General features: G+C 51.4%; 5 protein-coding genes across 5 annotated transcripts; all 5 read right to left on the reverse strand.

Moving 5' to 3' along the window:
* Window positions 1-9,684: 9,684 nt before the first annotated feature.
* On the reverse strand, window positions 9,685-11,314 carry JN550_009407 (uncharacterized protein; the record flags this gene model as incomplete). Its single annotated transcript, XM_049321476.1, has 2 exons — window positions 9,685-11,102; window positions 11,167-11,314. 2 exons carry the CDS (start codon window positions 11,312-11,314, stop codon window positions 9,685-9,687), a joined length of 1,566 nt encoding a protein of 521 aa, XP_049168562.1.
* Window positions 11,315-13,703: 2,389 nt separating this feature from the next.
* Window positions 13,704-14,346, reverse strand: JN550_009408 (uncharacterized protein; the record flags this gene model as incomplete). Its single annotated transcript, XM_049321477.1, has 2 exons — window positions 13,704-13,975; window positions 14,199-14,346. The coding sequence occupies 2 exons, from the start codon at window positions 14,344-14,346 to the stop codon at window positions 13,704-13,706; spliced, it is 420 nt and encodes a 139-aa protein (XP_049168563.1).
* Window positions 14,347-15,390: 1,044 nt separating this feature from the next.
* On the reverse strand, window positions 15,391-16,703 carry JN550_009409 (uncharacterized protein; the record flags this gene model as incomplete). Its single annotated transcript, XM_049321478.1, has 3 exons — window positions 15,391-15,900; window positions 15,958-16,322; window positions 16,379-16,703. 3 exons carry the CDS (start codon window positions 16,701-16,703, stop codon window positions 15,391-15,393), a joined length of 1,200 nt encoding a protein of 399 aa, XP_049168564.1.
* Window positions 16,704-17,990: 1,287 nt separating this feature from the next.
* On the reverse strand, window positions 17,991-19,279 carry JN550_009410 (uncharacterized protein; the record flags this gene model as incomplete). The annotated part of the gene is made up of 4 exons (XM_049321479.1): window positions 17,991-18,114; window positions 18,199-18,675; window positions 18,730-18,867; window positions 18,936-19,279. 4 exons carry the CDS (start codon window positions 19,277-19,279, stop codon window positions 17,991-17,993), a joined length of 1,083 nt encoding a protein of 360 aa, XP_049168565.1.
* Window positions 19,280-19,738: 459 nt separating this feature from the next.
* JN550_009411 (uncharacterized protein) lies at window positions 19,739-21,091 on the reverse strand (the record flags this gene model as incomplete). The annotated part of the gene is made up of 2 exons (XM_049321480.1): window positions 19,739-20,689; window positions 20,795-21,091. The coding sequence occupies 2 exons, from the start codon at window positions 21,089-21,091 to the stop codon at window positions 19,739-19,741; spliced, it is 1,248 nt and encodes a 415-aa protein (XP_049168566.1).
* Window positions 21,092-21,261: the final 170 nt, after the last annotated feature.

Below are 21,261 nucleotides of genomic sequence, written 5' to 3' on the forward strand. Positions count from 1 at the left end.
AGCAAGAGTCGTCTTTTGCACGTTTCTGTAACTCTGATGGATGCTGATTGGTGCAAGGCCGCCGTCCATTGGGCGGCCAGCCGGAAGCAGGCCAGGGGATAGTGTCACGAGGACGCTTTTTGCTCGTTTAAGACATGTCCCTCATGCCAGGGCAGCCAGCATTCGATCAGGGGTTTCTCGGCGGGCATGTAACCAACCAAGACATGCGGCCGTATTAGATTCCTACGTATAATGCCGCTTATCTGTGTTGCAATCGGATATCCATTTTGAATGTTCCCGAACCAGCGGGAGGCCAAAATCTTCTAGCTCGCTCTTCGGAGCTGCGTCGATGAGAGGAGACCAGGGGGTCGGTGATGAGACGATACCATCCAGCCGGTGACTTCCGGAGGGGCAGAGTCAAAGATCCTCCCACACTCCGTGCGTCTCAGTCAAGGACAGTCCTGATACGTTATCAAACAAACAAAGGCGTCCATCCCACAGCAGTTGTGCGAGGTTGTCAGCCTGCAAGCTGCCAGCAAGGTGGCACCCAATTGCTTTACGGATGTAGCCCCGAACAACCCCGCAACCAATTGAGAGCCTCACTCATATTAGTCATGCGATTCACCACAGCTATAGCAAACAGCAAGCCTATATCCTCGAGGCCCTTGCTGCCCTGTGTTCTCACCAATGAGTACTGTTGCACGCGATGCATGCCCAATATATCAAATATGCCGCAAGTCCTAGGCCCGACATGACTTACAGCGTCATTATGCATATCTCGACCCTTCCGCTCAGAACAATCCTCTACCTCCGCTCCGCTGATAACCTCCACTGAGATAGGAGTTATGTAATGGGGATGGGGGTCCCCAGGGTGGTCCAAATTGGCCTGTGAGTTTGAACCAGATGCTCACGGGAACACACGGTCTGAGTGAGACACAACAGACTGGCATTCAACGCACTAATCAGCGAAATCTCCTTTAATGTCGAATAACATTGGAACGCCTTGTCGTGTGTTCGCCGCGCAGTACTCACGGGCCTTACGGGCTGAGAGACGATGGCACGACCCCTTTGCTGGCTAACGCCCACGTTTTGGAATACGCTCCTTGATCCAGCCTATGGTAATAGAGCTAATAGATATCAAGCATTATCAGCGACGAGAGCAACCTCTTCCCCCCAAACTGCAGAGTATTTTGATGCAATGATACCATCCAGGTTTTGCGATGGTTTCTTAGCGCCTTCCATGTACCAAAGAGTACATAATACCCGCGTGGCTGAGGCTACGCAGCGGGAGTGCCCGGTGTTGCGGTGCAACATAACGAAATCGCAGCCGCTGCTGCAAGCGGGCACGATGATCTCTTTAGATGTATACTCCGTAGGTGGTCCGATCCTAGATGGGATAATGTACAGCCTGCAGCTCCCTATCCACGGAGATATCACACTCAAATCAAACGTTGCCAAAATGCATTGCCCGTCAGCCCCTTACTTCGCGGGTATCGAATCCGGTACCACAGCATATACGGTAGATCTCCTGCACGGTTGAGAGGGTCCTACGATTTAACCTCTAAGTTGGGCTTCGATGGACAGCTGTCACAAATGATCTATCCGATGCGGTGGCCGTCTGCTGGATAAGTACAGGATCAGCCCCTCCTGAACGACTCATTTCCCTCCTTACATTTGAGTGCATATCAATCTACCACGTGCGCTGCAACTTACCATTCGAGGCGCAAAGGGCGGCAGGAGCCAATGTTGATCCCGTCCCTTGAACAGCCGCGCTTCGACGTGCAGACCTCTGATATGAAGTTCCGAACGTTAGAATCCAAAACCACCAGATTTGGCTCCACTTGCGGGCTCAAGACTTGCCTAATACAGAAAATTCATGGAGAGCTTAGGGCCTTGCTGATGGGTCTCAGGCACTCAGACCCAGTCAACCTGCCCTATGTCGTCACACTCGCGTGGGTTTTCCCCTCGTTATGGATGCTTTCTGCAGAGTCTCCCACTCTGGCAAAAGGGTCTTGTGTTCCTCTGCCCCGTTCTGCTCGCGGAGGGGGATCATCGGTAGCCTGCCGCCGACCGAGGAAACCAGGATGGGCTGGAAGTCTATCGCCTATCATCTGAGGGTTGGGGCCACCACGGTGGCTTTCGGCAAGCCACTGGACTGACACAACGCTCTGGCTGCATCTCTTACCCATCTGTTACGCAAGCTCGACAGGGAAGTCCGTCGTGTGAGAGAAAGAGAAAGAATCACGTGGTTTTCTTTGATACGCGTAACCGTCCATAGCAAGGTCTCTGTCCGTTGCCCTACACAGTACAAAGTCATCCCTCAGTCCTTAGGTTGAGAGGGGAAGTTGGGCAGCTTGGACGAACCAGGAGGAGGTACGGCCGGCACTAATGTCTGGCCTACATGGCCTATGGGGGGTCGTCACCTCCACGCAGCACGCTTGCATGCTGAGGTATCCTGGGCGTTCCCTTGGGAGAGCTACCAGCAATTTCTAGGGGCATGATAGACTCCAATGCCTGTAGACTCTCGAGAAATTTTGCTCGTCTTTTCTTTCCCCGTAAGTTCGCCAGAGGCTCGCCAGGGGAACCCTAATCAATCTGACGCTTTGACAATATGCACATCATTTCTCGCAGCTTATTTACATTGTGGGGAACAGGAAGACGATCCGAATGCCGCGCATTGGGACTACGAAATGACGGATGTGGAGAAGCTACGTTTCATGGCTGGCATGACACGTACAGCAAATACGTATCTTGGGTGAGGATTTATCTCGAGGTAGAATAGGGGTCATCAGGCTAGTGTCTGCCTACCGAGGGAGCGCAAGAGAGGGGGAAGAACGAGTGAGTACATAGTACCTTGTAGTCAGAAGTGCAGTGCCTACGGCTCGGTGGCTAACAGAAATGCCATCTGAAGCACTGGATTGCCATGCAGATAGAGAATGGGCAGGCCAAGGTTTTCCTCGTGTGGGCTGCAGCTCCCCAACAGGGACCATACGTCCACGTGTGAACTCTGGGTGTGTGCATTCCCCACACGCAAGATGGTTGGGTGGCCTGCCTGCAGTGAATCGAGAGAGGTTGAGCTCCTTGACAAGACACCTGAACCTCGATTCTTGGTCGCTAGTTAGGAGGCATGTTGTGGGGTTTTAGAAGCCATAAGAGGTTGGATCGGCACGCAATAGACTTGGAATTCACATGTCCTCAAGATTTGGCTCATATCATGCCGGTATTATACTCTATGTTACCCCTTCTTGCAACTCTGCATCAGCCTTCGCCCTCTGGGTGTTCGGCAATTGTCAAACGATTTCGCATCATGACACGGGTATTGCCAAGACGAGCACGATCATTTCCAGAACAACTGGAAACAGGCCGTGTGTGTTGGCGAAGCGCAAACGGAGTACAACGCAAAGTCGATGCTTGGCTGTCGCCCGCCGCCAGGCATTCGCCTTTCTAGAATCCTTCCATCTGCTGTAGCATCCCAGCAAATCTCCGCAGAAAAACTGGGCCGCCTACCATCGTGTCGGATCCATCGGATCCATCGGGGGATTTGCTTCTTCCTTGTCGCTGCTGCCCCGTGTGGGCCGGGATTATGGACATTGCATAGCCACTCCTCCGCGCCGCCGTCGCGCCGTTGGTTGTTTTGCTCTTCTTTTGTGGGATTTCTACGTTTCAAGAAAGCTAAACATATTAATAGTGCTGCCAATTTACATGCATAGCACTGGCGTCCGATGCAAGCAACGATTATCCCATCCGGGGAAGCGATTCCTGGAGCCAGTCCATTTGACAAGTGAGGCTTTGCACAGCGGGAACGTCTCCAGCGACCCTGAGGGGACAATGTTTCTGAAACCTGCCACGGGACCGAAATGTTGGCCGCTGCTATTCTGAGCCTCAGTGGCCTGATCTGACTTGGAAAAAAAGACAAGCGCTAGGTTGTGGTGGGTGCTCAGTCAGTGACAGCAGTAGGGGAATCAGTCTCGCGCAAGCAATTTCAAGGTTCAATACGGCAGTTTGCTTGTCCAATTCCTAGACATGCCGGCCCGACTTGCGAGTTACACGCAAACAATCCTTCATCATCCAAGTTTGATCGATCGCGCCACTGACACGAATTAACAGGGCCCAACGAACCAATGGCGCTCTTTGGGAATGTCTGAATTGAATCCTCAATATTGCTCGCATATACGACCTTGGGGCGAAGCCTCTGGGTCTTGGGACTGCATATGATGTATCATATTTTCGTGCCCCTCCTCTCGGCCACGTGGGTAGGGGTCTTGTTCGGCCTGGCCTCATCAGCAGTCCCGGCGATTTGGTGTCGCGATCTCTTTATGGGGAACCATGTCCACGGAAGCAGCCGCCCATGGGGAAAGGCACGATCTCTGATCGTGGGAATGCAAGTGTCTGGGTTCCCAGCATCGAGCCACTCAGCCCAGCCAGCTGGTATTCTGGCCACTGAGAGGTTCTGATATTACCTAGGCGTAGCCCGGATCAGACACACCGGTTTCGATATGCAGCTGCCCTGGCACCCTCCCAGAGGCTCCAGGAGATTCTGCGGGTTCTCAGCGTAGCCTCCAAGGTCCTAGTGCAGATGCCTCGGCCTTTGAAAGTGTTGAAACACTGCAAGGTGTGGGAAATGGTTACCTGCACGTGGCTGTTTGTGGGCAGAATTGCCAGCACAGTCTCGGTACTATTTGGAGACATGGCACACTGCCCGGTGAGGTGGACCAATCCTCACCGAGGGCAGCCTCCTTGAGCTGCAAGTGTTGACCTCTGTCATACATGACTGGTCGTCACTGGCCATTCCCGAAATGCTACCGGCATCAATCGACGAGGTTTACGCCCTGAAGCGACATTGCTACCACCTCATTACACGAAATGACAGCAGTCAGAAGGCTCTTCCACCATGACATCTGTACGGAACTTCAAGACGTATCAGGTGACTGGCCAACTGGCCAGTGCACAACATTGGGATCTTCACGCTGACTCCTTGGAGTATCTGTCGAGGTCTAATGTCCGTCAGCCTTCTGCAAAGTAAGCCACGGAATAACGCAGTCCAAGTTGATAGGTCACATAGCGACGCTAGCTAGAGCACTTGCTCGCCTCGTTCGCAACAGCTGCAGGCTTTGCGCTGACTTAGGATCCGGGATGATCGGGCGGGTGCATTGTGATGCGAGCAGTTACTTCTGGTATCCACAGTGGTATAGTTTCGTACCCGGTACTTCGTAAACTTGACTGACAGCCCTATGGACCCGGCGGTCCATTCAACAGGGGCAGGGAGCTTGACTACCATTCAAATGATATCGCTAATGTAAGAGGTCATGATCAGCAGAACCCAAGCCCATGTGGGAGAACCCTTGTGCGTGTCCAGGGGGAGTTGCAGTGGTACTATCAGCGAGCTTACGCAGCGCCCCTGTTACGTCGGGACACTTTGTGCGTTCATGTACTAAAGGCATCATAACGACAGCGGCACCAGGTATGCAAGCGCAAATTGAGCCATCATGATATCTTTGCTAAAGCAACCCCAGTAGAGGGCGCTCGAAATAATTGGGTCGATTAATATATGGAAATGTGACCGTATTTTTGCTGCAGCCCATAGTAGGACTTGCTAGAAAGCTGTAGCCCGACATCTGGATCTCATACACGGACATTGAATCGATGTCACCATCATGCTCGCAGCCGCGTTTCGGCCGGCAGTCGCCTGACCTCCGCAGAGCCTCCCCTATCTGACTCAGCAGTATATCATGACTGCTTCCTAGCTTCGGTCTTGATATGGCTTGTGTTACAAGACCAATCTTCCCTTTTCGTCAGGTGCACCTAATTAGGAAATCGACGAGTCAAATATCAATTGAGTCTCCCATTGTCAGGGCATCTGTTAGCGATAATGGAACTTATCGACTGACCGCCTGATAGCTCTGTGCTGCGCCCTCTTCCGGCAGTCAGCAACATGCAAGGCTAGATCCTGCCCCCAGACGGGGCTGGACCAGGAATGAGCTGCAGCTATACTCGCGTCAATCTGACTTGATACCTTACGCGAGGTGGCGCTATCATCTTCTGCTGCAACTCTTTTGACGATTAGGCACGTTGGCACGGCCCCCAGCTCCCAGTCACCTGCCACCGTCATGCAGGATGCCGGAGTAGCCAAGCCCGATCCGTCCAACGTCGTTGCAACTGATAGCAAACCCTGCCGAACAAGCCGTCAACCCGAGACCGCTTACTTACGGACTGCTAGTATTCGGGAGGTGGCTGCCGACGTTCGTCTTAAATTGGGCTGAGCTTTGTTTACAAAGCCGCCCATGTAGGAAAAATTCAATGACGAATACATTTTGTCCTAGTGACAACTCAATTGATCGCATTGTCCTTCCGCAAGTACCAAACGCTTCATTTCCTTCCTGGCGTGTGTTACTCCTGCACGTGAGCCTCAGTGTATACGTCTGGCGTGGTCGTACTTACACGCAATTGGGGCGATAGCAAGCATCAGCTGGCCTCGTGGCTCGCAGCAGCCCTGTTTGCCCAGTCAGGCGGGACTTCGAGTTGAGGAAAAAATTCCTCCGCTTGTTGTCGGGCGGAGTTCCGACTTCTGTATTCTCTCGCCTTGTTATGCACGTCTCATGGGACCCGCCCGCCCTTACTTGCGCGCGGCCCAAGAGACAGTTTTGGCTGCACTGAGAAACACATGATGACACACACATAGATTTCGGCACTCTGCAGTGTTCAGCGGGCCCTGCAATATCCCCCCTGCTGTCTGCCGGGCGGCCGTGGTACCTGGCCGCCTGGCGTCCGCCTCGCCGCAATGACAGCTGTTTGGTGGATTAACAGACAGGAACGCAACGAGAGCATATTTTGAAAACGCTTTCCCCTCTTTTCTGTGTAGTCTGATATTTCTGGTTCGATCACCAGCTAGCTTTCGGCCGTGAACAGAGTTGACCCCCAGACATGTGCTTCAAGACTGTTTGATTTTCTGTGAGGCACCTGGAACACTTCGGACGCCTTGTGAGGTGTACAGCCGCTTCCGTTACCTCTTTACATTAGCTCGACTGCAACGGAGCTATCATGGGAAGCCAGATGTAGATGCTCCGGCAGATTGCGCAATCGGAGGGCAAGCTGCTCACGGGTACTTGCAGCAGCCGAGTTCGATGAGGTATTGCTCAAGAGCTTTGGCGCCACACGCTCACAACTAGCATACAGGGGCCTGAATTCCATGAGATTATTGCGCCTCTATTGCCCTATCTACCTGGCCAGAGTTTGAGTGTTTGTTGAGGCGTGCCGTGTCAGGTGACAGGGTTCCAATACGGCAAAGGTAGTTTGTTTGTCTCAGTCTTGGCAGCTTGAAGCGCTCTGCAGTCAAGGTACGCCTTGCGGCTACCTTGGTATAAGACAGGTAGCTGAATGTATCGTTCTGAGAAGTAAGTAGCGGTACAATGTGCTGTCACGCAAAGCCAAATTGGACTGAACCTGTGGGCCGATCATCTGGCCATGCTTGCAAAGCATATCTACTCCATCACGCAATTTCAAATAATCATGGTTTCAGATGTTGTGCTACGCGGAATTTTTACCAATCTTTCCCCATTCTTCGAATGCTGTTGACTTAGAGTACTTTCGGTTTCCGTAGTTAAGGGGAACACGTGATCACCACTGCCCTCAACGTCGTGGTACTAGTAGACCTGTGATTGAAGAAATAAGCCCATCACATATTTATTGTAGTTTCATAGTCTCTTTCACACATGCGGCGAGGAATAATCATTCAAACTGACTCTTTACCAGCAAAACAGAAAACCAAGGCTCGACATGCCAAGATCCGATGATCAGTCGGCCTCTTTACGGTCTCTCGTAGGCATGCGGATCTGGGACACGTCATGCATTTCGTACTCATAGAGTCCACAGGCTATCCACCATTGTTCAGGACAACTCATGACAAGTGAGTCAGGAATACGGGGCACTTACAGGATAATGTAACATCACAACGGCCCCAGGGTCCCCGAAGGCACTGATCTGCCCTGCAACGGCTACGTGGCTCCAGCATAGTGCTGAAATTTAGCAGCCGACTTAAACTTCAGGAAGCTTCTATCTGGTGACTCGACACGGGGGGGTGTGTAGTCATGGGTATCTATCGCCAACGGTACCCTTCCCGCATGCAGTTTATGGCTGACGACGCTGTCCTCGTACAGGATCCGAGACCTTTTTATAGACTCGCAAAACTTTCTCGATTGGCGGCCACCATTCCCTTGGGACCTTGATAGCATGTTTTGCGCTATGCTATCGGCAACAAAGATATTGCGAAGCGATTAATGAGGGAATCCACAACATTCTTCTTTCCCTTCCAATTTCCCTCTGCCCTCGAGGGAAACGGGGCCGCACGTCTACTGTGCTGTTGTCCTTTCTCCACAAATTGCATACAGACGGAGGCTGTTGCATTGCATGGCATGCATACATCGTACAGCCCAGCGAGGGCCCACTTGCCGCGAGCCAACCCGAAGGCGATACGCAGGGCTGGGTCCGCAGGATTCGGGGCGTGACATGCGCAGCGCAGGGAGCACGACTCATGATCTCGACGAAGAAGCGCTTGTTGCGGCAAGGTTCGTTTTGGTATACCTGAGACTGGTGGCCGATTGGATCTCGCTGGGTCTCGCGACAGCCGAAACCACCTCGTCGGCGACTCAAGTCCGTCTGGGAGAAGGCTCCGTTCTGCGTGCAACATGGTGTTGAGTGGTAGGACCTCAGGGATAGCTGCCTATTCTATCGCGTGGCATTGTGGGCGAGTTGGGCTTGGCGGTCAAAAAATGTATCTTCTCAAGATGAGGCTCCTATGCACTGTGCGCAGAATAAGGACCCGAAGTCGCATCTAGACGCTGATCAAGCCAGGATGCGGGTAACCCCTTAAGGTTGAATAAATAGAGATGCTCTCGTGGGCCCTGACAACATTTGTCGCCCATTATTCATGTAGAGATGCCGTGATATTATCTTCCAATGACTTTGACCAGGCTCTAAAGCGATGCCTCTTTCTCCTAACCACGAAGGCGGTGGCATTGCAATAATTGCCTCATCAGGTGCCAAGTCCATGAGCGCGCAAAGTGGTCGATAGTTCTCACACTTCCCACTCAAACACGAAATACGCTCTCTAGTTTCGGTCCTGTCATTTGGCAAAGCGCAGCAATCATTGTCAGCGAGCACCGAAATCAGGAAGGCGTGCCAGGTGACAAACATGCACCACATCGTTCTGTAAGTGACTAGAGTCTTCATGAAGCTGGATCAGGAGTGGTATAAACGGACAGGGGTAAGCCACCTTCCCGTAATGAACCATGAAGAGAATACCAAAATAGCGCGCTCAGCCTCGGCAGACATGACAGTCACCACCAGTAGTTGGCTTGTATCAGATATAAAGTAATATCGAAATCAAATAATATCACAATAATAGAAAAGCACGTGGACCGTTTGAGTATTATTTACGTATAAAAGCTTCGTATCTCTATTCAGATCCCATGTTGCCTGAGCAAATCCAAACGTGCAATGAATCCTCTAATCGCTTCTCGAATTTCATCTCGCCACGCTTGCAATCAAAGCGTTGTTGTTGTCTCCAAAAACCCGGCCATAGTCCATGAAGCCATGAACACATTGTAAACGCCGCGTACCATGCATAAGCTCCGCGACGTAGAATTCGACGAAAAGACCCAAAGCAAAGACGAACGAATTCCATTCCTGATACTACAATATGATAACATTTCAGTCTACCTCGTCGTCGTGCTGTGCTGACGCACTCGTCGGGGAGAGCCTCGAGTTTGTAGGCTTTCTTAGGAGGCCGCTCGCACCATTCCTTGCCCAGCGACCGTTGGTAACCACGTTCATGGCTCTGTGTTCTGCCGCCGCCTGGTCCTCATCACTGCTCGTGTCATAGTCATCATCCATCTCGACCCCGTGAGGGGTCAGCTTCCTCATGGATACTGATGTCGATGGCTCATCTGCATACAGGTTAGGATCACGGCCTAGTACTCGATCGGCCTTTGAAGGTGTCCGCCGGCCGGCTGAGGGCACTGGCGACGCCAGAAACTGTCTGGTCACGCCCACGTCTTCAGGGGCGTACGCAGGGCTTCGGACGAACTGAGGCGTCTCGTTTCCCCAGCCCGCTGCCTGCTCCCTTTGTCTTTGCTCATCGCGCTCGCGGGCTAGCCTTTCTCGGGCCTGTTCCCATTTTGGACTCGCCTCCCACGACCAACCATTTCCACTTGTGTTGATGATGGGAAAGAACCAGAGAAGAGCAGAAGGACCGAACAAGTGCAGCAAGTTCCTCTTTGCACCAAGGTCGAACGCATTTGGGAGCTTTTCCGAATCCTGCTCATCTAGATATTCTTCATACCGCCGTCTGGCCCGTTGTCTCTCCATATCTTCGTACGACATATTAGGGGGCATGCGGTCCTCGTGGCCGCCGTCGACGCTGATGCGAACCTCTCCTTCCTCCGGTCGGGTAACGCCAGGAAGCGCGTTCGCGTGAATATCCAACAACTGCTGTCCGTACTTGGGAAGCGGTACACCCTCCCCGTTGTGTTGCGCAACAAATTGGTGCTGCATCTGCTTCCGCAATGGCCCCAGGTATCTAGTCTTCTCGAGACATTCGATGGTGGTCTGACCCCGGCTGGCAAGCAATATGTGCCAAACGGTAAATGCGCCTACGACCAGGCCGATAATACCTGAGATGACAGCCAACATGATGTAGTTGACGGGTAGGAATGAGTCGACATATTGAGTCTGGGCCACCAGCTCTGAGTACACCCAGGAGCCCGAGACGGCGAAAGCGTAGAAACAGAACAAGGTCGTATATATGAGGAACAGGAGGAAAGCCTTATGGTTGCGCAGACCAATGCAGGTGGCGAGCCAAGGGCAGTGGTGGTCCATCTTCAGAACACATCTTCGGCAGGTGCTGCAGTGGTGCGCGCGATCCGGCTTCCGGGCCTGGCACTTCTTGCAGAAGCGCATCTCGCCATTAGACTTGACGGTGAAGGATGTCGCATTCGGCGGTTCGTTCGTAGGGAGTGTCGAGTAGCCGTAGGCATTCGTCGTGCTGCCCGGGTCGGTAAAGACGGCCGTGGTATAGCACCAGTTGAGCAGCGCATAGAGCAGGACACCGCCAATGGAGGATTTCGTGCCTGGCGGACGAACCCATTAGTACGGGCGATGCTGACATTGGACCCTACAATTCTCCCAACTTACCTATCCAGTTAACTTTGTTTCTGGCACCGCCAATCCTGACGATTACCCATACAGCCCATGTCGTGAGTCCGTAGACGAAGGCCAGGGGAAAGTAGGTCAGGCATGCGCAGCAATAGCGTTCCACCTTGCGAGCCCAGCGCCGGGCCATATTCGTCGATCGTAAAGAGGGTGAAGGGCTTCTGGGGGAGTCCTCATCCATCAAGCAGGCAAGCCAGCGGAACAAGGTCCAAAAGAATCCAACTGGGTAGCCCGGAAATGAGCGACAGGTGTTGACTGCAACCACGACTACCTCATCGCCAAGTTTGCTGGATACCGACGCATCTGACGCGTTGAAACAAGATTACGAAGATTTGCTGACAACAAGACCCAGACAGAAGACCTGCATGCACTAACGTAAACCGCGGAGTGCACTAACTCGTAAATAGCTGAGGACCAGAACGGACGTTCGTCGTTGGTCGTTGGTCCCATGTCGTTTGGATAGGGGAGGCATCGGGGGGAGGGGCACAGCCGGTGGCGGTGCACGGCCACGGCCACAATCCACGTCCACGTTACGTCGACGTCCACCCACATGGTAGCACGGATACATCGGCCACAGTGGTCGCCATGGGTCGCGTCCGTCAGCGCCTGGCGCTCTCTTTTCTCTTCTCTCATCGCCTGCCGTCTCTAGGCGACTGGTAACTAAGCTGGGGGGACTGACAGACCGCTAACCATGTACGGAATACCCTAGCAAACGCTTGCGACGGTGTCCAGACCAGAACCAGACCTCTGGGGCACACTTTTATGGGACTCGCCCGGTCTCTAAATTTGATCGTCGTCAAGGGCCCTACGGGTAATCAAATGCCGGCGACGTTTGGAGTTCTGCATGCCAACCACACGTGTACTCAACGTGCTGCCCATCCATCTTGAACAAACAGCAAGAGCATCAAGCTTCCGGCAATCCCCCCGTCTGTCCGCTCTAACTACCTGCCACCTACTCTGTTACTAAATATATCGCTTACTCATATCTATATATCTATGGTATAGACCTTGTCCAACGGTGCTTGGGCTTTCCTATTTCCGTAGAATGGGACAGCCGACGGGGCTATCAACAATACCAACGGACACTGATTACTTGCTTTGCATATCTCTTTCATTTGGTGACACTATGTGTGTTCCGGCTGCAAACGGACTCATCACGCTATCCTGGAAGGCAAACTCAGGATGCTCTTTTTAATGTTTGAAAGTGTAACAGATATGACATCTTCACTGTAGTTACGGCGTTCCCGACACGATCGACTACGTCGCATACCTTGTCCGAACGCGGCACGTTGCATCTGGGTACTTACTGTTATCTAGAAGACAGCGGCACATTGTTCTTTTCACTTAATGACGCCGTTCCTTGCGTGAAGATTGTAGTCCCCAGCATTCAAGGTCGGTGAGGGTTTCGAATCAATGTCCGTCACCTTGCACACTTTCTTGTTGTGAATAGGCGGCCTTATTGGTGGCCCTTGAACTCTATGCTGCTATGAAGAAATAGGGAACGAGGCAAACTGGAACCCTGCTCCATCGTCGGAGCGGCCAATATACAGGTTACAGTTCGGCTTTCGACATACCAGAACAGGATGCTAGGGCGCTGGTAATCCAAAGAATAAAGGCATTGTGCTCAAAGCACGTGTCGTTCAATTTGAAACGCTACATCATGCCACAGTTCCAATGCACGACTTCTTATATTATACTTGCACTACAGTCGAATGACTTTAAACGTTGTCAGAATCGTTGCCAGAATCGAAAGCTATCCAAGTGAGGTCTTTGCAACATGTGCTACGTGCGTCGTGTTTAGCTAAGAAACGCATGCTTGATACACTGTATCTCTGAATTTCTCACCAGATACGCAGCGTGTTACGGAATAATTTGTCAACCTAGCCGCTGCTGGGCCCTGAGCTATTGTAAGTCGAGGGCGTACGTGTGTCCTCGCCGCCCGTTCCAACCAAAGATCCCTGCTTCACTTGTCCACGCCATGGCGAGACTTCACACAGTTTAGTAGGTCTCGCTGGGTGGTATCACCAGGATCGATGGTTCCCTCGCAGAACTTCCAGAACTTGACAGGCAAGTTCGAGACCATAAGCTGGGCAAATGTCTCCAAATAATCGTTTCCACGCTTTTCGAGTATAACTTCTCCCCACCGTCTGACTAGACTAGTTAGTTCGGGCAGATTATGCCGGTCCTTCGATGCCATAAGCTTCCTCGAATCCGCATACGAACACACACCCGAGAAAAAGAGCCTGTCCAAGGGGTGCAAAGTAAGGTACCTAAATTATTGTATACCAATTTACCTTCTCAATCCACAGTCATTTAGAGCGGTCATGGACCGAGGCGGCAAAAACCGAATCGTATATATCACCATCAATGCAAGGCAAACCGCAATAGCATTCTGCGATGCATACCAGACTCCTCTCAGCAAGACATTGGTGATGATCACGCTTGTCCATAAGGCCACAAGTACCCGTATTAGCTTGTCGGATTTTTCCAAGAGCCGAGACTAGTTGGGCGATATCCCTTCATGATTCTAGTTCACGCGATGCCACTCCCTTCTTGAAGGCTTGAAGCTGTTCTGTTGGGTTCGGCAGGGCCTTCACGAATACGATGAGCGGAATTTGAGGCTGATGCCACCCTGTGGTCACGAAGAACTTGCGGACCTCGGCGTGGCGGCATATCTGCTTGATGAGTTTTGTCTGCTGTTCACTCTCGTCTTTTGGAGCCAAGCCGGCATTTCGAAACAGCTGGTGAGCTGTCTCACTGTCACTGTACATAGTCCCCGTCGCTCGAAAGCCTATTACGTGAGTACAAGCCTTCGTGCTGTAGCAGCCCAAGGGTTTTCTGGGTGCGAAAGATTTGCTTAATGAAATCAGGGTCTGGAGTGCTTGCTTTTTTAGATCTAACCACCGTCTTGTAAGGTGCTTCTGCATTCCTCTGGGTATTCTTGTGTGGCCTTTTTGGCGTGAATCCACTCTTTGGCTTTGCAGAAATATTGAGCCGCTCTCGCAACCCCTTACGGGTGTGTATTGGATGGCAAAAACCCTGGTCCACGATGGTGTCCATGGTGCGGTCCAAAGGTACCTCCAGCTTTTTCGGAAGCGGAGTTTGTAGTTTCCACAGCCCATCGTCTTCTTGTTCAAGGTAAATCTCTTGGTAGTAAACCATTTTTGGCGAGGTCATCTACGCAATATGATTCCACACGAAGGGCCATCTAGTTGGTAATGTGAGGAGTATCGCTGGACTGCTTGTCCAACATTTCAACAATGTTCGCAGTATCGTCTGTCTTCTGAAGCTTCGTATCATGGTGGTGGGGCACAGGAGAGGTTGGTCGAGCAGGTTTGGGGCCTGAACTGAGGCCATCTTGACAGTATTCCATGCTGGACTTCGATGGACCTTGTTGTAGCGCTGAACTCTCTGGACCTGTCACCGACGGGGCCAATCCTGATGTGATCCAACTTGAGATGATCGTTGGCCTCCCAGATAGGTCACACATGAGCAGAAAGTAACTCAACCACTATCATCACTGCTGCGGGTGTGACGAGTCGAGGAATGTTTGTTCGACCTAGGGCATTGCTAAGCGTAGGACGAAAATTTAATTAATTGCCGCGTGACGAAGTTCTGAGCGGGGTGTACTTGCAAACTTCGAAGGGCCTGGGAATTTGGGCGATTTGTGCAGCTGCGAGATCCGAGAACTTTGGCAGCTACGCATGTGGTCCCAACGTAGCTTGCTGTTTAGCTACGATACTCGCTTTCGAGGTAGATTTGTGATGCCTCATCGTACGCCAGGCTCACCAAGTGTTAGTGACTCAAGCAAAATCTTCCCCGATGAACTATGGCGACGTCACAAGTTCCAATCATTCTAGGCCCGTGTGAATATTTTGCAGGAATTCTTCGCTGACTTTAGAGGCATTTCAATGGGTATAGTATCAGTAGCTCACGAGCACCAAGAAGACTTCCCTGGCGCAAAAATACAGGTTTAATACTCCTGACACGTCGCTAGATGTCTCATCAGCTGAGTACTTATGAACTGGAGCCCCCTTTCAAGCGGACTAACCACAATCATGACCTGGGTTGGAAGCCTGGCGGATCAGTCAATCTCTTGTGCTCTAGAAGACATATTTCCGTGCCTGTTGAATCAAATAAACATAATGCTACGCTACGCTTGTATGTAACTTCCCAATCATCGTATGCTCCTTAGTGGAAAATTCCCTACTCTTTGGACGCAAGAACGTTTGTCGAAGTGCAATTCGAGTTGCCTTCGGACTTGTCGCCGGGTGCCTCCACCGCCGTCTCTTCACACTGAGCTACCCCTTCGTCGGCACAGTTGATTGTGTGATCGTCTCCTTGACCGCCCCCGCCATCTTCCATGAGGGGACCCTGATCGAAGGCTTCTTCTTCTGCACGACTCTTGTTTCCCGACCCGCTAGGGGTATCCCAGTCCTCTAGATCCCCGCTTAAGGGGGTCACCTTTTTACCACTAGACCGATGTATGTTGCCTCCTGCCAACCTGTGCGAAGGGTGAGCGCCGCCGCCTGGGGGTGTTATGTGCACGCCTTGCCTCTCGGTTCCGTATTCATTCAGGTGGTTGGTCGCTTTCACCACTTTTACGATAAGCTCGGCAATGTTCATCTCGATGTGCAGCTTGACAAGGTATACCAATGGGTGGAATTGGAGGTAAATAGTATTGCTCGGCAGCGACATGACTCCTATTAGAAGAACCTTCAGAGTTGGTCAGTTAATTGCTCTTGCTTGTCAGACGCCGTAGATATGTCTTACGTCCAAAGACATTGAGATGAAACTCATCATCATGTTGAAGCGGAAAAGCTTCTGGTACTTCGTCAACCCATTGGCGATAAGTCTCGAACGTATCAGGTATACAAAGTATAGATTGAGACCAATGTCGACGGCGCCGAATAGTGCCTTCTCGACGCGGTCCCACCAGTTGTTGATCCCGATCCACTTCTGAGATATCTGAAGCCGAGCAGGTATCCAAATGATGAAAACGCTGATGTTGATGAGACCAATAAAGATGGCAACAGTCCATTTGAGGTGATCAGCCCTCCTCTGATCTGTCATCAAAAGCCGCACACGGTTGATAATGATCTGGAGAATACATTGGATCTGGATTACCCAAAGACACACTCGAGTGGACAGTTAGCGAGTGCGATAATATTGTGTCAAAAGCGCCCTGACTTACGGAGGCCGAAATACAACCAAAAGCTCGGCAGTACACTCGAACTTGGGCTCAAGAAAAGCCAGACGACGACGGATATAACGACACAGACTGTCCACTCAGCCCAGACCATGACAATGTATGGGTTCCGTATTTTTCCCCTCTTATATGACCTCCAGCTTTGCCGAATTGCCTTTTTCAGGGTAAAGACGGCACATGCGAGGGAGAAGCCCCATATGATACTCGCAATGTTCAGATCGTAAAGGTTTGGCGTTTGATACTCATACCATGGTGGAATGAGGAAGCCGTCTTTCTTCTGAGGTAATGCCCCCTCCGTACCGCCGTCCATCGTAAGGGAGATTCGAATGATCGTAACGCTCCCTCCTACCCCCTACCACTTCTGTCCCCTCGTAGGCTCGTCGTCTTGGAAATGTAACCTCTATAGTGATGACCACTCGAGGCAGGGAGGTCGTGCAACACTCAGCGAGACGTCTCCGTTGACTAGATGCTTACTGCGCACCAATGGAAGCCGCTAAACACAGCGCTGAAGGATTGTATACAAACGAAGTGGAACCCCAAAAACTGGGACGGCCAGTGTAAGACCACGATGGTGAGAGAGTGGATTTATTACCAAAAAGACATCCTGTTCGTGACACTGACGGTTTTCGCAATCAATCGAGCAAAATCTCAGGCTGTATGAGCGCTTGTGGAAGGCGTGCATTGACCATCCGGCAGCGAAAAAGGAGGAGTATCTCTTGCGCACGGCTGGGGATCTGTTGAAAAGCCTTTGGCACTAGACACCAGAACCAGCCAATTGGAAAGATCTAACCCCATGTACAATATGATGTAACTCGAGACCTCGAGGGCAATAAAGTTTTCACGAGTCAGGTTTCGTACTGGCGATCCAAGACCCCGGAAGCAGTTCATCCCCGATGCGGTGCTAGCTTGCCCGAATTAGACTTTGGCGATCGGCACATGGCTGAGCTATCTGGAGCTCATCATCGAGAATGCATGCTTTCCCAGGCGCTAAGTGTACAACTACTGGCGGCTATGGACGGAAACGAGTCCCGTCTAGAACCTCCAGGGCGGCCCGCCTCCGACAATATGCATCCCTTACGGCCTAAGAATTCGTCATCTTCAAGCCGTTTGCTATGTCGAACCTGGAGCTTTCCGTTCTCAGCTTTTTCTTCATGGGGGCGGACGGAAAGTCGGGTTGACTTGATAACTACGGCTCAATAGCTCTACTTTGTGGCCTAGACTATTGAGGAGTCTTTCGACATTGAACTTCATCTTTGATAGAGCTGGCATAGAAGTCCCGAAGGACTGTACGCCAATCGTATCAAGGTTAACTCGTCGAAGGCAACGAGTTTTGACAGGAGAGTTCCCACCACCCAGCTTTCAACCTGCATAGCAGCAGACTTTGGGCCTAGATGATTAATCATTTTGGTGTGGCATCGAGTAACAAGCTTTCAGGACTCAATTGACCCCCTATTTGGGCACTTGCTACCAGACGAGTCAGAATATATAGTCTAGAACAAACTCAACGACTCCCCACTTTCCTGTTCCTGCACTACACTGAGGATCTAAAGGCTTTCCAATATTCGTCTGCCAAACCTAGCCGGGTCTACATAGTACTCTAGTAGTGGTGCTGACGATTCACGACGTTTATCAGAGCCTTATTCTCAGCCAAATTCTCTAGGTTTATCTCCAGAATGTCCAGAATCCGGTCCCAGTAGTAATCACTCAGCCAGCTCACATGTCTGTAGATGTAAGTCAGAAAGTAGACGGCACTCGATGCAAAACAGATACAGTAAGCCTCTGTTGCTTCAGGGTAAGCCACTTACGGTGTAATCAACAAATTCGGAGCTTTCCACAGTGGATGATCCCTTGGCAACGGTTCCGGGTCGGTGACATCTAGCGCGGCACCACGGATCTGCCCCGTCTCCAGGGCTCGGATCAAAGCTTCCTGGTCTATATGCCCACCTCTCGCTATGTTGCAGACGAACGTCTTGTTTACGCTGAGGATTTCGAATTGCTTATGGGAAATTATGCCACGAGTCGACTCCGTAAGTGGCAGACTGATGACCAGTATGTCGAGATTCTGGCCAAGAAAAGTGTCAACCTCGTCCCGCGATGCGCCATGAAACCACTTTGATGGTATTAAACCGTCAGGGTCACCGGTTCCCGACACGCAGTAGCTGTCGTCTTTGCGGGATTCTGCCGTCGTCTTCTCCGTCCGCGTGTATGCGTACACGTCCATCCCCATCGCATTAGCTAGTCGTGCACACTGTCTGCCTATTGCTCCATAACCCAGTATTCCCCTATTAGCGGTTAGTTTCGAGTACATGGAAGGAATGCGAGAAGAGGAAACTTACATCCGAGCTCTTGTGGAATCCTGCACTCTTGATGAGTATGGCGGCTCCCAATACCCACGTCGCATTTGGGATTCGTATCGGGAGAAGTGATGCTGGTGGGATATCCAGGTGCCGATTACCCATTCTGCAATCTGTGGACTGCATAATAATGTTCCATCAGTCCATGCATGCTCGTCAGCACTGTGTTGGCCGGCAATGTTACTCACGGATGGATTCCATTCGTAGTACAAAAGATGACGCGGTGATCCTTGTAAGTCTCGTGTTGCATCCATTTATCAGCACCAGCAGATGTCAATTGGACGAATCGGACATTCCTCAAATATTTAGCTGGAGGTGGCGCAAAAGCACACAACACCGTCAGATCATCCCATACCTCGCCAGGGAGATGTTCATAAGAAACCAAAGCGCCGTTCTCGTCAATTGATCTGTGCCATCTGATTTGGATACCCGGATATTTGACTTGAAGCTTCGACGTCCATTCCGGACGAGGGTCTTCTGGGATAAAGATCAAGGCCTTGTCTCGGCTGAGGGATGTGGCGGGCTCAGGCATCGTCGACTGGTGGAGAGGTTTGGTGTTATCGACCGCAATCGTCAAGACCTGTCAGTAGACGCAAGTAGAAACTTTGTCTCAATGCCCTTCCTGAAAACACTTAAGAGGACTCAGATGATCACAGCGCGATGACTGAGCATAGAAATACTACTGGGGTATTCTTATCAACGCCGACCGACATCGCCGACGGACCCGCGCCGTGAATCGCCTAGGCTCCGGAGCGCTCCGCCTCATCGGCCGAACCACAGTTTTCGCCGATTACAGCGATCACTGAACCTATCCACAACCTGTCACGACCGACTGTGCAGTTTTTACGTAACTTGTGACGTCTATGACAAGAGTAAGAATGCGGAGCCTGCTCGTAACTGCCTTGTGGAATATACACAGCAGATCATATAATTCTTTCTAACATCCTCAGTCGTTTAAGTCAGATAGGTTCGGCATGAATTCCATTTCAAGTCACCACTCGACTTCTTCGTAGCACACCTCAAATATCTCCTGAGGGCAGATATTATCGCACTCTTCTTCGTCCTCTTCGCATTCCAACCTGACCGCTTTATCAAGGGCTTGGTCATACCGTCCGTTGTCGCCATAATGTCTCTCCCAAGCTGCCTCGCCTACCTGCTGCCATGTGTCAGACACAAATGCTTCGACTTCTGTCTCGATGAAAAGCCCGTCGCATGACTTTAGCGGCTTCAGCGGCTTGATTTCTAAGCTGTAATCCTCGTTCATAATGATTTCTCTTAAGGCTCGGGCTGCGATGGCTCGCCACAGCAGGCCGTAGTCGTTCGCGGGGACATTAGGCTTGATCACGCGGGTGAAGAGGTCCTTCTGCTTTTCGTGTTTGATTATAAGCTCGTGGTACTCCATGCGAGCAGAAGGGAACTTCTCCAGGGCTTCGTCGCGGACTGCCTCCGCAGACATCGTTGTGCCCCAGCACCGGCCTTTGCACGTGGGCACGAAGTCACGGATCCATGCTCTGAAAATAGGACGAAACGCTAGTATCTGCTGATCCGACCACTCGAAGTTCGTGCCCTGGAAGCCGCGGAAGAACCGGCATTTGGTTGTGTACACGAAAAGCTCATCCAAGCTGCTGAACTCCCTCTCCCATTCTTGCCCATCTGGGTCATACCCCAGCAAGCGTAGAGCCTTCTCAGGGTCTTTGGTGATCAAAACTTTAGGCTTATTATGAACCATCTCGCGAATCTGTAGGTACAACCCTTTGACCGTGACGGTAAGATTATAGGGGCGCATCATGACGCGGAGCATGGAGAACAGATCCCCATGTGCGTAGAAGAACAGCCCCCAGTGGAAGTCTTCTAGCGTATCGCATACGTGCAAGTCGATCTGTACATGGCGGTACTCTGGTTCAGGGGCCTGCTCGTTGGTCTCGTCCAAATGGATTGGCCACTACATTCCTAGTTTAGCGGAACGCGCCTTGTTCTCAGATATTCACGAGCCAAGGTTCGAGGGACTTCATCACCCTCCGCTAGAATAGGAAGGAAGTGAACTCACAGGAACGGCAAATTGGGCGCTGGTGTTGACCAGACCCTTCGTCTTAGCATGTGTGGCTCCTAGCAGCTGTGTGATATCCTCGAACCCACCAAGCGGTGTTCCAATGACATCCCAAGTAACAAAGATGTCAACGTCTCCATAATCGTATTTTTCTGGGCTTTCGATAGGTGAGGCAACCACGAGAAATCGTTGTCTGAGAGCAGCATGGCACTTATCGCGCATGTGACGATAGATATCCGGCGGCATCCTAGGAGTCTTCAGGCACAGAGGACTATCAGAAAATGCTCGACCGCCCATCGTGGTGAAGATGACAACAAGACGTGCGAGACAGTTCGGTTCATCAATATTCGAAGTGTCGTTCCAATAAATCCAGCTATGTAGTTTATGCAGGAGACGCACATGGAACGAGAACCTGTCAGGCGAGCATTGGGAGTTTGATGAGAGACCCGCTTTTATATATATTTATA

Source organism: Neoarthrinium moseri (assembly GCF_022829205.1).
Source record: "Neoarthrinium moseri strain CBS 164.80 chromosome Unknown scaffold43_Wmoseri_CBS_16480, whole genome shotgun sequence".
Classification (NCBI taxonomy): domain Eukaryota; kingdom Fungi; phylum Ascomycota; class Sordariomycetes; order Amphisphaeriales; family Apiosporaceae; genus Neoarthrinium; species Neoarthrinium moseri.